The sequence below is a fragment of the Neomonachus schauinslandi genome, chromosome 13, assembly GCF_002201575.2.
Source record: "Neomonachus schauinslandi chromosome 13, ASM220157v2, whole genome shotgun sequence".
In the NCBI taxonomy this organism is placed as follows: Eukaryota; Metazoa; Chordata; class Mammalia; order Carnivora; family Phocidae; genus Neomonachus; species Neomonachus schauinslandi.
The window spans coordinates 79,865,701-79,879,122 of record NC_058415.1 but is presented as its reverse complement, the minus strand read 5'-3'; the positions used below and the strand labels follow the sequence as shown (position 1 = coordinate 79,879,122).

Sequence of the window (13,422 nt, the reverse complement as noted above, 5' to 3'; positions counted from 1 at the left end):
AACAGATTCTGATGTGAAAAAATGTATTAGCATACCATATAAAAAGGACCACAGTTTTTTTAATGATTCAACAGTTGACATTTAGGTAGTTTTCAGTTTTTGGTGATTATGAATACAACTGCTATAAACATTCACTGATGCTTACCTGTGAACATAAGTTTTCATTTCTCTTGGGTAAATACCTAGGATTAAAATTGCTAGGTCATATAGTAGGTGTAAATTTAAGTTTATAAGAAATGGCCAGATTGTTTTCTAAGCATTCCTATTAGTAACATGGAAGAGTTCTAGTTGCTCAGCACTGTTATCAGCACTGGGTACTGCCAGTTTTTAAAAATTCAGTCATTCTATTACGTATGTACTAGTATGTCATTATGGTTTCAATTTGCATTTTCCTAATAAAAGATGTTGAGCATCTTTTCAAGTGTTTATTTGTTATACATACACCTTCTTTGGTGAAGTATCTGTTCAGACCTTTTCCCCATTTTAAAATTATGGTTTTTTTTACTGTTAAGTTTTGAGAGTTCTTTGTATATTCTTGACACAAGTCCTTTGACAGAAATGTGATTTGCAAATATTCTCCCAGTTGGTGACTGTGTTTTCATTCTCTTAGTAGTTTTATAAAGAACAAAAGTTTTAAATTTTAATAAAGTCCAACTTATAAATTTTCATTTTATGGATTTTGCTTTTGGTGTTGTATCTAAAAGTTCTTTGCTCACTCCGGGGTCAATCACATTTTCTCCTATGTTTTCTTCTAGAGGTATTGTAGTTTTACATTTTACATTTGGGGCTATGATCTATTTTGAGTTAATTTTTGAACAAGGTGTGAGGTTAGGTCAAAGTTCAGCTTTTTGCTGAGGGACACCCAACTGTTCCAACACCACTTATTGAAAAAATGATCCTTTCCCCTTGAATTTCTTTTGCACCTTGTCAAAAATTAGTTGATGATATTTATGCGGGTCTATTCCTGGGCTGTTTTGTTCCATTGACCTTTGTGTCTTTTCTTTCACCAATAACACATTGTCTTGATTATTATAGCTATAAAATAAGTCTTGAAATGAGTTACTGAAAGTCTTCCAACTTTATTCTTCTTTGGCTGTTCAAGTTTCTTTACTTTTTAAAATTTATTTTCGAGTCAGTTTGTGAATACCTACCAAAAAATCCTGATGAGATTTTGACTGGGGTTCACTGAATCTATAGATTTAATTGTTATGCTGTGTCTCTCCACTTATTTAGGTCTTTTTTTGTGTTTTTTTTTTCTTCAGTGTCTTATAGTTTTTAGCATAAAGATCATGTATATGTTATGTTAGCTTTATCCCTAAGTATTTCATATGGATAGATGACAAGAATTACCCATATTTTATAGATCGAGACACTGAAACTCAGAGCAGTTAGACTTATTGAAGGTCACAGAGCTGGTTAATTAGCAGCAAATTCTGGTTGTAAGATGTCCTGGGTCTGTTTAGTGTTTTTTGTACTTGTTTTGATAGTCAGAAGTTTCTCGTAGTGAAAAGACATGGATTTTGGAGTTCTTCAGTTTGGGTTGCAATCTGTTTTCCAGTACTGGTTGGTTGTGTGATTGTTTCATTTCTCTCAGACTTATGTTCCTTCAAGTCACCTACCTCACAGGATTGTGGTGAAGACTGAGGGATGTGTACATGTGAAGTTTTTAGTGTGATGTTGGATATACATGTCAATAAGCAGTCATATCATCTTGGTTATTAGTAGTAGTGAAAGCTGGTTGTTACAACCTTTCCCAGAACTTGTCATTTTGTCTCAGTAATCGGATGAATTGTCTTTGAATTGTGGAACGCTGTCAGTGAGCCAAGGACCAAGCACTGACAACAGGGTCCTTAAGTATGAGGCAGAAAATTTTCTATAAAACCTATGTTGTTGTTACCTACTTTTTCCCCCTGTGTCTACCATAAAGTAGAAGAAATGTTTTGTGACAATGAATTATGACTGGGAATTTTAATGGATACATTTTTATTTTAAAAGGTAAAGCTTAAAGCTTTTCTTTAAAAGTAGTGGCTTTAAAACTTACCACATTTCTGTGAAATCTGGTTTAATGCAAGAAACTCATCAGCTTTAATATTGAGTTTCCCAGTTTTGCAAAGATTTGTAACCCTACCCTGGCATAACATAAATGTGAAATGTAACTTGAGTATCAGTGTTATGCTAGAGTAAGATCTTTTATAAAAATAAAAATTCTGTTGATAATTCCTTTTCTCTAGAACGAGGCCTTTCCAGGATTCCTTTACTCTAAACCTACAAAGATGGAATATGAGCCTAATAAAAAGTACATTTTGAAATAAATAAACCGTATGCTTAGGAAATCAGGCCTGTAGTCAAGACAATATTATTATTTGTTGTTGTTGTTTTGTATTATTTTGATGTATAGGCAGAGGTTTGAATTAAGTATTCCTACTTTTGATTTTGACAACTATTTTTCTCTTTCTTTTCAATTTGAATATCAGGACAGATGTTATTTTTGTAGATATTATCCTAGGTTTGTGGAAAAGACAGACTGGGTAGGTTCAAAGTCATTATACTTACAGGTATTTCCCGAGTGTTTGTTTAAATAGAGTAGGGTTTTTAATGACTAATCTCAAAGGAAAAGAAACAGTTGTGTATGAAAAAGGGATGGGAATCCTATACATCTTTATCTTATTTTTTCCTCTTCTCCTTCATTTTACACAGGAGCAATTATAACCAAAGACTTAAGTTGGAGCCAAAGGAAAAAAGATGCTACTTCTTTTAGTTAAATAACATTTTCTTTCTTTATTTTATTATTTATTTATTTTTTTAAGAGAGATAAAAAGCACATGCATGTGTGGGAACTGGGGTGGAGGTGGAGGGAAGGGACAGACAGAAAGGGAGGGAGAGAATCTCAAGCAGGCTACACCGTAGCTCAGTGCAGATCCTGATGCTGGGCTCAGTCTCACGACCCTGAGATCACAACTTGAGCCAAAATTGAGAGTCGGATGCTTAACTGACTGAGCCACCCAGGTGCCCCAGTTAAATAGCATTTTAAACCCTAAAATGTTCCACAGCTGTTTGTGCAGTAATCAATTGAAACATTCATCAATTCTTGCTATCTTAATTGTAACATTAGCTTTGCAAAAGACTTCAATTATTAGTTGGGTCCCATGTGACTTTAGTGTCACAATCCAGGTAATGTAGTTGCTTGTGGGACACCAAGGCTTCCTTCTTGCAAAATCTAAGAACGTAGTCCAAAAAAAAAAAAAAAAGAACAGAGTCTAGTAAAACCTCATTGCTTTAAAAAATTGTTTTTGTTTTTTAAAATTTACATCCAGTAAAATTTACTCATATGGTATTCAGTTCTATTGATGTTTTAAATTTTGGTTATAAGATTAAGTGCTGAGCCTTGATACATTTTAAATACATGTCTTCTAGCTTTTGCTACTTTGACACTGAACAGAAGACACGTAAGTAAATATTACAGTACATTTTGTATGTCTTCTGAATATGCAGAAGAATGAAAAGTTTTGGAATAGCCTAGAGCAGTTTTTAAAAAATGTTCTTAATAGATAATTTTTTTATTCTTTCAATATCTGAAGATATTGAAAGCAAGAATGAAATCATTGTCGAAGGAATCAAAAGGATTTGGAAATTGAGTTTTGCAAAGGTATTTCCACAATTTTGCAAGAGGCTATAGGTAGAATTTCAGGCTATATTCCTGAATCAGATTCCTGTGAGTGCTCTGTGTTAGTTATATTTACAAGTATTTTCCCAGTCTCTATGCATAAATGCAATACTTGTTTTGTAATCAATTTAGTTCAGCAACAGTGTTCTTATCAATTAACATTTTTTTGTTCTATGACATTTGCATCATGAATTGCCTGGGGACAAAATTTTTTTCATTTACTTATTCAGATCTTTCATTTACTGCTTTTACAGTTCTTATTTATCTGCAAAAGGCTAACACACTATTGTACCAAATTGCTTGAGTCTCCAGACATCATAGTTAATTACAACACTCAGAAAGGACTTCAAAAGAGACAGAGAGACAGAGGGCACATTAATTGGGACATAGAATCACAATATTTTTCTAAAAACTACCATCAAAGTAGCTGCAGATACCAAAACACATTAAAATTCTCTAGAAGATATGATGGACTTTTTACTGTGCAGTGACATGAGGTTGTTAAAAGCTGGATGCAGAAAGAAGACTACCAGGTGTATGAGAAAAGGTCTTTAATATGTGCAGGGAGACAATCTCTTACCACTATAAGTGTTTGTGCACAAAGGGGGTGGGGGAGCTTATGGGACTTCTAAACAAAGTTACTCTATATTTATTTTTCATTGCTGAGATTGTTCATCTCCTGGCCCTTGGTAAGGATTGTTTGAAAAAGTTCAGTATTTGATTTAAATGCAATGATTATTTTGGATACTTTTACTACAAAATCTTCACGTCCATTCAAGTTCTCAGAGAAAAATGTCAAGTTATTGTCTCTTCTCTGGGTCTTTATATTTCTATTTTCAAATAGTCTGGCACCAGATTTTAGTTTCTTTTTTTTTTTTTTAAAGATTTTATTTATTTATTTGACAGAGACAGAGACAGTGAGAGCAGGAACACAAGCAGGGGGAGCTGGAGAGGGAGAAGCAGGCTTCCTGCTGAGCCGGGAGCCCGATGTGGGACTCGATCCCAGGACCCTGGGATCATGACCTGAGCCGAAGGCAGTCACTTAACCAACTGAGCCACCCAGACGCCCCAGATTTTAGTTTCTTATTCTTCTTAGGGTTCAATTCATTGCTCTTCAAAGTATTTCATTGCTCTTCAGAAGTCAAACAAAAAGAAAAAATATTGCTAAAGATTGCCATCTCTTTGCTAACATTTATGTTACTTTTCTCTAATTATTTCTCTATAGAGCTTTCCCAAGAATCACAGGGCATTGAAAGAAAACCCACAGCTCAAATGATGGAGAATTTACTTCATATGTACTCTTAGGCAGCCACATGAGATTTTTGGCATTTCATTCAGACTTGTCCATAATTAGTTTTTTGTGTCCTCTTCATATTGTTTCATTCCCATTAACATCCATACTAGGGACTTACCATCAGTCATGTCCCTGACTCCTTTGTGCTGCTTTGCTAAGATTCTGCCTCATTAAAAAGTCAGCACTTTGTCTCTTTTCTTGGCTATAGATCCTTCCTACTCCTTCTATCAACTGAAATTCCTTTCTTCTTCTTCTTCTTCTTCATATTGCCAGCCTGCTAGTAAATTGCATTGTTTCTGCATTAACTCCTGTCTGGTTCTATATGAATGTCAAGAACTGTGAAGGCTCTGAGTTTTTACTCTACTTACAAGGTAACAAGTTATCCTAACACAATTTATTGGATATTCATAGTGCTTTACATTTATTACTGTTGCTCATACTATTCATTTAAGTTGGGTCATTTCATTTGAGGTCAGTCACTGGGATAGGGCCTCAGATTCCGAGCTCCAAACAGAAAAGATGCACATGTTCCCTGGCATTTTGTATGCTTTGCTTTAACTTCCTTTCCCTTGGTTAATTTGGAGAGGAATGTTAATGTGATAGTACATTTTGTCTTCATAAATCAACCCCCTTCTTGGCACGAGGGTTGTCGCTCTTGCTGAAATATTTGCCATATATTCCACTACTACTAGAATGATTAATACAAGGGGCATATAATCAATAAATGCTCTTTTCATCCTCCCTAAAACCACATCCTTAACCCTTCTGTTTTCATCATTGTATTTGTAGGCACCCATATTGGTAATATATGAAGCCCAGATTACATATTATACCCCTTATTTTCTTCCTAGATAACCTACAACTTGGATTTCTGAATGTCAGGACACTAACTCTATTTCCTAAACATTGTCAAAAACTGCCATGGTAATAAATCCAATCCCACGCTTTCTTGTCCATAGGGTATAACAAAGCTGTGGCCTATGAACTGACATCTGAATTGTTGTTGTGTTATTTTATCTGGTATCTGTTTCTTCCAGCTATACTTCTCACAGTACTCCAGACTACCTCCAGTGTTGGGGCTGAGTGTAATTGGTACTGTATTATGCCCTGTTTACAGACAAGAAAAGGAAGGCACAAGAGGGTAGTTAACTTCTCTAAGGTCATAAAGTTAGTGATGAGAGAGCTGGATTTCAGCCTATAGCCGTCTGCCTCTATCATCTATACTCATAACTGCTTCACTTTCCTGCCTCTTCAACTTATTGGCATATGAGAGTTATAGGTAATAGATGTTGTTACAGATTCATACTAGGGTAATAAAATTAGAGTTTGTGGAGGAGTAAGTTTCAGCCGACTCTTGAAATAGGGAATAGGTTTGAATATGTGGAGAGTAGAGAGCATTTCAAGGAGGACAAAATGAGCAAACGTCCAAAGATGAGACTAAAAAGAATATGTTCAGAGGATATGGAAGAGATTGACTTGGCTCTAGAGAAGTAATAAATAGCTAATGAAATTGATTTGTACTCAAGTTTATCCATTAGAACTTTATTGGAAAAAAAACAGTTTTTTCCTCAGTTTTTAGATTAATTATGTTATTTTGTTTTTTAAAAAGATCTTATTTATTTATTTGACACAGAGAGAGAGAGACAGCTAGAGAGGGAACACAAGCAGGGGGAGTGGGAGAGGGAGAAGCAGGCTCCTGGCTGAGCAGGGAGCCCGATGCGGGGCTTGATCCGAGGACCCTGGGATCATGACCTGAGCCGAAGGCAGACGCTTAACGACTGAGACACCCAGGCGCCACTAATTAAGTTATTTAAAAAAAAATACTTATTGATTGGGAATACTGATTCGGGTTTCAGATGGAAGTACATTTGTAAGGAAATAATAGAATAAAATAGTCTTAGACTTTTTTCTTAATCTGTTCATTTTTCTTGAGCTAGTTCTGTCCACACCAGCATAATTTGGTTAGTTTAACTTGTGATGAAATTGGTCCAGCAGGAGGAATTGGATGTATGTTGAAATTCTGCCAGATTTGGAAGAAAAATGTTATTTTAAGCATTCTGGTCATTTTTGGTGGAGTGTAGGTTTTACCATGAAGTTGTCATTGGCAACTTTTCAGACCACTAAACATGGCTTCCTTATTTACAAAAACCACAAACACACACACACACACACACACAGCAAACACTACAAATAATGTGAAAACAAGTAACTCTGTCAAACAGATGTCATGCTTACATAGCCTAGTAAAAATAAGAAAGTTGACTGAGATGGGAAGCTGATACCTTTTCTAAGTTTGGTGAATGAAGAAATCTTGAATTCTTCTTTGAGATTTGTAACTAATTTACCACGCATGCTTGAATTATGCATAAAGTACATCACTCACCAATATATGTATATTCATTCATTTGATCTATTTACAAATTAGAATAGAGGGAAAGATCAGGGAGATAAGCTGACCCCAAGGGTTAGGAACTGAAGAAGTGTGGGAGGTATGGATTGGTATGGGTGCGGCCAAGTGGGAATTTCTCTGTGGAATCCTTTGCTTTGATTTGTGTGAATGAGCAACTGTGATGACATTAGGAATTTTAATTCACTTTTCCAGACTAGAGAAGCAAATGCCTTTATAACATTCTATTTAAGACCCTGGATTTGCAGTTATTCAGTAACTTTTAAAAAAATCATCAAAAATGACATTAAAGATTATTTTTTCCAAGCTAAATTTTTATCAATGTAATGTCATTTCATATAGTGCCTTACCTACTCAGAAGTTTAATTTGTACTAGATTTTGGGGGGACTTGTTAAACCTAGGTTTGTAGCTATTTTGGAATTGGGGCTATTCCTAAACTGTGTACAAGGTTTTACTTCATCTGCAGTTGACTTTACTTGTTTGTTTGTTTTTTTTTTTTAAAGATTTTATTTATTTATTTGAGAGAGAGAGAATGAGAGAGAGCACATGAGAGGGGGGAGGGTCAGAGGGAGAAGCAGACTCCCTGCCAAGCAGGGAGCCCGATGCGGGACTCGATCCAGGGACTCCAGGATCATGACCTGAGCCGAAGGCAGTCGCTTAACCAACTGAGCCACCCAGGCGCCCCTGACTTTACTTGTTTTTTAAATGCTCGCAAAGTCCTCTGTTGGTACTGTGTCAAACCATTGTTGAAAATACTTTCTTGATAAAATGAGTGTAAACAATAGCAAAAACCAAATTCGAGCTGACCTTTAAATACATCTACATTTAAAGGCTAAAGCCAAGGACTTCTAAATATTTTCATCCAAAGAACTCTTTGAAATGTAGCTAAAGGAAAGTTTATTTTCTAAATCTTAAAACTTAGGAAAAAGATTCAAACTGTGATTGGTTTTAGCCCACTGATCAGGATGACTGTGGCCACTTCTCATCTAGGATTTATTGTTCATCCTTTCCTTACCTTAAAGTTTCAACTCTCCATGAATTCTTTCCTGGGAAGAACATATTAGCTTATGATTCCAGCTCCAGCACAATTTTGGCTGACCTGTATAAATGACCACAGTAAACCATTTGAGCCTTAGGCTTTTGCTGCTGTACAATGAGACTCTTCATTATTTAACATGTTGCCATTTCCAGCATGTGCTCTCAGTGCCATGTAGGTAAGCAGAGGCCTTTGAGGTCTCCAGTCCAGCAAAACTGAGTAGTATACAGGGTTCCCCACTCCCCATATTAGAGTGTAGGGTAGGAGGGCTAGAAGATAAGGAGTACTGGCAAGGACATTGAGAATGTTAGCTTTATAATTATGAGTGACGTATAGTTTTACATACTTGACTGCCTATATTTCCCATCTTAAATAAACGGGTCAGCAAGTGAATTTGAACCAGAATTCATTTTTTTTCCCATCCTTACAAAATTGTCATGAACATTTATTAGGAAAAATAAAATAGCATTCATTTAATTAAGAAAGCATTAAATCTTAGTTACTAATGTCTCTTCCCTTCTTCCCTTTATAGATGATGCATGTAACTGCTCTGTGGCAGGAAGCCTGGACGTGAATCGCTGCAACCAGACCACAGGGCAGTGTGAGTGCTGGCCACCTTATCAAGGGCTCCGTTGTGACACCTGCAGGGATGGCTTTTACCTGAATCACACTTCTGGGCTCTGTCTGCCGTGTGACTGTAGTCCACACGGAGCCCTCAGCGCGCTCTGCAGCAGGTAAGCAGCAGTGGGTGGAGGTGATGCTATTTTATCAAGAAAAAGAAAAGGCTCTTGCTCTCAAGGACCAGAGTGGTTTAAATAAAGGGGGATGGGGGGGATAGATTCATAAAATATTTCATACACTTTTATTTCCTCACTTTGTATATTTAATATCAAAATTAAAAAGCATCTAATTTACTGATCTAGTTCTTCAAAAGGACCTGGGTCACCAATTTTGCTTTGTGATAATTTCTCTAAATTTCATGGAAAAAAATTATTGAGAAAGCAGTCTCCTTTCTGGAAGTGATAACTTCCTGGCATTTCCAGGGGAAACGTTCTTATTATGTTTATTCACATACCATTGGATTTTCAGGAAACTTACTCTTTGCTTTATTTTTTCTCTTATCCAAATGCCAGAACTGTTTCTTTGCACATCTAAGGCTTAAAGTTGGTAATATCCTAATTTCTCCAACTAGTGGGGAAAAGACTGGTTTTACCAGCACATTTTGGGGGACCAAAACTTGATTAAGTAGGAATTATCTGGAAATTACCTTTAAAATATTATGTTATTTGGAGGCAACTTAATGTAGTAGAACAGTGTCCCACCATCTGAGGATATGCCTTCTATTACACTGAAAGTAATTGTTCTTTGACCTTGTATGAGGCACCTAGCTTTTTGTGAAACCTAAATCAAAAAGCTGAAGAGACAGTGTTATGTAATGAAAAGAACATAAGCTTTACAATCAGCCTAACCTGGGTATAGATCCAAGATCTGTTTCCACTTAGGAGCTTTGTGCTTTCAGCAAGTTATTTCATTTTTCTGAGCCTCAGTTTCTTCTCAAGGTTGTTGTGAAGGTTAAGTGGATAGATGCACGTAAAATGCCTAGCACATATCACATAATACATTCTGGGTTGTTTTAATTTCAAAGGAATACTGTTGGCTTAAATGAGGGAATAGTTTTAAAGAACTTTTAGCTCCTTGGCAGAAGTTTCTTTATACTCAGCTGTAGTTATCTTGGATGCTTTATAAATCATACTGTACACATGATATGCAATATTGTATCATATTATACCTCTATTAAAAATATGGATGTGAACTGGATTAACAAGTTTATAATTTGGGGCGTCTAGGTGACTCAATCGGTTAAGCATCTGCCTTTAGCTCAGGTCATGATTGCCGGGTCCTGGGATGGAGTCCCGCATCAGGCTCCCTGCTCAGTGGGGAGTCTGCTTCTCCCTCTCCCTCTGTCCTTCACCACTGCTCATGCTCTCTCCCTCTCTAGCTCGTGCTCTCTCTCAAATAAATAAATAAAATCTTAAAAAAGAAAGAGAAGTTTATAATTTCAAATGCAGCAATAATCAATGCTTATGATGGTATTGGTATTTTAAAATAGTTATTTGTTTTAATCTTTGAAACTCTTTTTATGTGGGTTTTTAAATCACAAGGATACTAAGTGGCGGAGAAAGAATTCTCAGTTAGGATTCCAAGCCCAGTGTCCCTATCACCATGTCATGCAGCTTCTATAATGAGAAAACTGATAATCATTCTATTATTTGAGGTTGAGAATATAGTAGTTGCTTATCATTTCTCCCTTTGCTCCCTAAAAACATGCCCGCACAAGTCATCCTTAGAAGGTTCAACTTTCTTACCATTTTAAAAGATGAGATTTGGATAAGTTTGTTCATTCTAATATCTAATGGCATGACTACTACTTCCTTTAGAATGAGATTGTGCAAAAACATTTTTCCCTGAGCACTTTGGAGAGATAAAACAGTGTTTACTTCTAGGCCAAACTGCTTTGTTAGAGGAGAAAGAAATAAGGGGAGCATTGAGAGAGAGTTTTAAAAGCTGGAGAGGAGGGAAAAACAGTAATTCTAAAATTCATGTAATATCTTACTGTTTCCATTGATCTTTTACAAATTATTTCTTTTTTAAAAAAGATTTATTTATTTAATTTAGAGACACAGAGAGAGAGGTGACATGTGAGTGGGGGGAGCGGCAGAGGGAAAGAATCTTTAAGCAGACTCTCTGCTGAGCGCGGAGCCCAAAAAGGGGCTCCATCGATCCCAAGACCCATGAGATTGTAACTGAGCTGAAACCAAGAGTCAGATCCTTAAGCTACTGAGCCACCCAGGTGGCCCTATAAATTATTCCTGATTCTGCCCGCCCCCCCCCCCCAACAGTTAGTGCCATTAAGTGACGTAGGCTAAACACTGTTCTGAAAATGGGTCGTAACTAGAGAGTAGTGGAAAAGTGCATTGGTCTAGTAACTCAAAGATCCAGGATGGGGGTCTGTAAACTACAGTCGTGAACCAAATCCAGCCCGCTGCCTGCTTTTGTAAATAAAGTGTCACTGGGACACAGGTGCACTCATGTGGTTACGTATCATCTGTGACTGCTTTTGCGCTGCTGTGGCAGAGCTGATTCGTTGCAACAGAGACTGTGTGGCCGGCAAACCTAAAATATTTACTGCCTGTCTCTTTAAGAAAAAGTTTGCCGGGCGCCTGGGTGGCTCAGTCGGTTAAGCGTCTGCCTTCGGCTCAGGTCATGATCCCGGAGTCCTGGGATCGACTCCCACATCGGGCTCCCGGCTCAGCGGGGAGCCTGCTTCTCCCTCTGACCCTATCCCCTCTCATGCTGTTTCTCTCTCTCTCTCTCTCTCAAATAAATAAATAAGAAAAAGTTTGCCAACCCTGGTTTAGGGTTCCAACCCTGGTAGATATCGCCAGGTAACCATGTAGCTTTGGGAAAGTCACTTTACTTTTTTTAAGCATTTATCTTTTAATTTGTGAAGTGGTGATAATAATCCATGTCCTGTTTCTCTCCTGTATAAAGTTGTTTTGTCTTAAGGATCAAACAAGAAAATGCATGTGTAAATTTTTACAATCTACACTTTCTAGATATACAATAAAAATAATACTAGAAACTATTTTTTGAGCATGTACTGTATGCTAGGTCACTTATGTTCAGTATCTCATTTAATTTTCAAAAAACTCCCTGAGGAGAGCACTGTTATTTTCCCACTTTGAATATGAGAATTTTGATGTTTAGGGGGTATAGTTAACTTGTGTAAGCTTACACACTAAAGCTACCATTCAGTCCAGTTGAACAAATGTAATAAGCAAGTGCTTATTCCGTGAAACAGAATGACTTCATAATTACACAGTTGTTTTTCTTAGTAGAAAGGCTCTTGGTATTTAACACCCAAATATCCTAGAATGTTCTTATCTCTCAATTCAATGTGTTTTGGCTGATGGTTCTTTAAGAAAAATTTGTATTTATATCCCAGAAACTCAATAATGCCATATACAACATTTTAAAGTAACATGTGGGAAGTCTTGTGTTAAATTCCAGATAAAATCGGTATAATGTCAGAATCCCATGTAAACAATCTGTAAATTGTACCACATGTCAACAAAGAGGATGTGCAGCATGTTACTGCATATAAGTCCCCTGGTAACAACCATGGAAATTGCTTTGGATCAGGAAGGGATGTTGTAAGCATTTTACATCCTAACATGGGAGTTTGCTACTTATTTATAGGTGCTTTACTGTGTTTTAGTTACAGTCTAGAAAGTTGGTTAGTAGTTTTGGGTTGATATGTAATGAATTATAATTATTTTCATTTGAAATATTGGAAAATAGGTTCTTTGTTGGCATTTCATGTAGAATATATGATTTTCAGTAATGGGTGATTGATGTTAAGCAGGAGGGAGAAGATACCTGTATTATGATGATGATGGTGATGATTATGATTACTATTACTTGATCTATATGGACTGTTTTCTCTGCATACCTGATGGGTTCTATTTCCTTAGTAGGTCTCTTTTTTGATAAGTAACATGTAATTTTATAATATCTGCATATAGTCAAAGTATGTTGATTTCTCACATCCTTTACCATTATCTTCTAATTGACATCTGGAAGGACCTTGCTTCCCCTGCAGCCCTTAAAAGTGATGTCTGTTTTCTCTCTCTCTCTCTCTCTCTCTCTCTCTCTCTCTCTCTCTCTCTCTCGTTCCTCTTATCTCTGGACCTGGAGCTGGAATAGATAATCTTCCTTGTTCCTGATTGCCACTGCAGAGTGCTCTCCCTTCTCCCTTTCTAAAAACCCTGCCTCCGAAGCTCATAGCAGCAGAGCATGCTGTTCTACCTCCATGTGGCTGTTCCCCTACCAGGAACTACCCCGATTTCTTTTTTTAAAGATTTTTATTTATTTATTGAGAGAGAGAGCATGAGAGGGAGGAGGGTCAGAGAGAGAAGCAGACCCCCTGCTGAGCAGGGACCCCCCCCCCCCCCCCCCC

General features: G+C 36.9%; 1 protein-coding gene across 2 annotated transcripts in view; it reads left to right on the top strand.

Moving 5' to 3' along the window:
* MEGF9 (multiple EGF like domains 9) overlaps positions 1 to 13,422 on the top strand; it is an 85,199-nt gene that overhangs the window by 33,086 nt on the left and 38,691 nt on the right. For both annotated transcript variants that reach the window (XM_021691148.2, XM_021691147.2), the window contains exon 2: positions 8,935 to 9,136. In XM_021691148.2, coding sequence (XP_021546823.1) covers positions 8,935 to 9,136 — 202 coding nt within the window. The remainder of the gene's footprint in view (positions 1 to 8,934; positions 9,137 to 13,422) is intronic.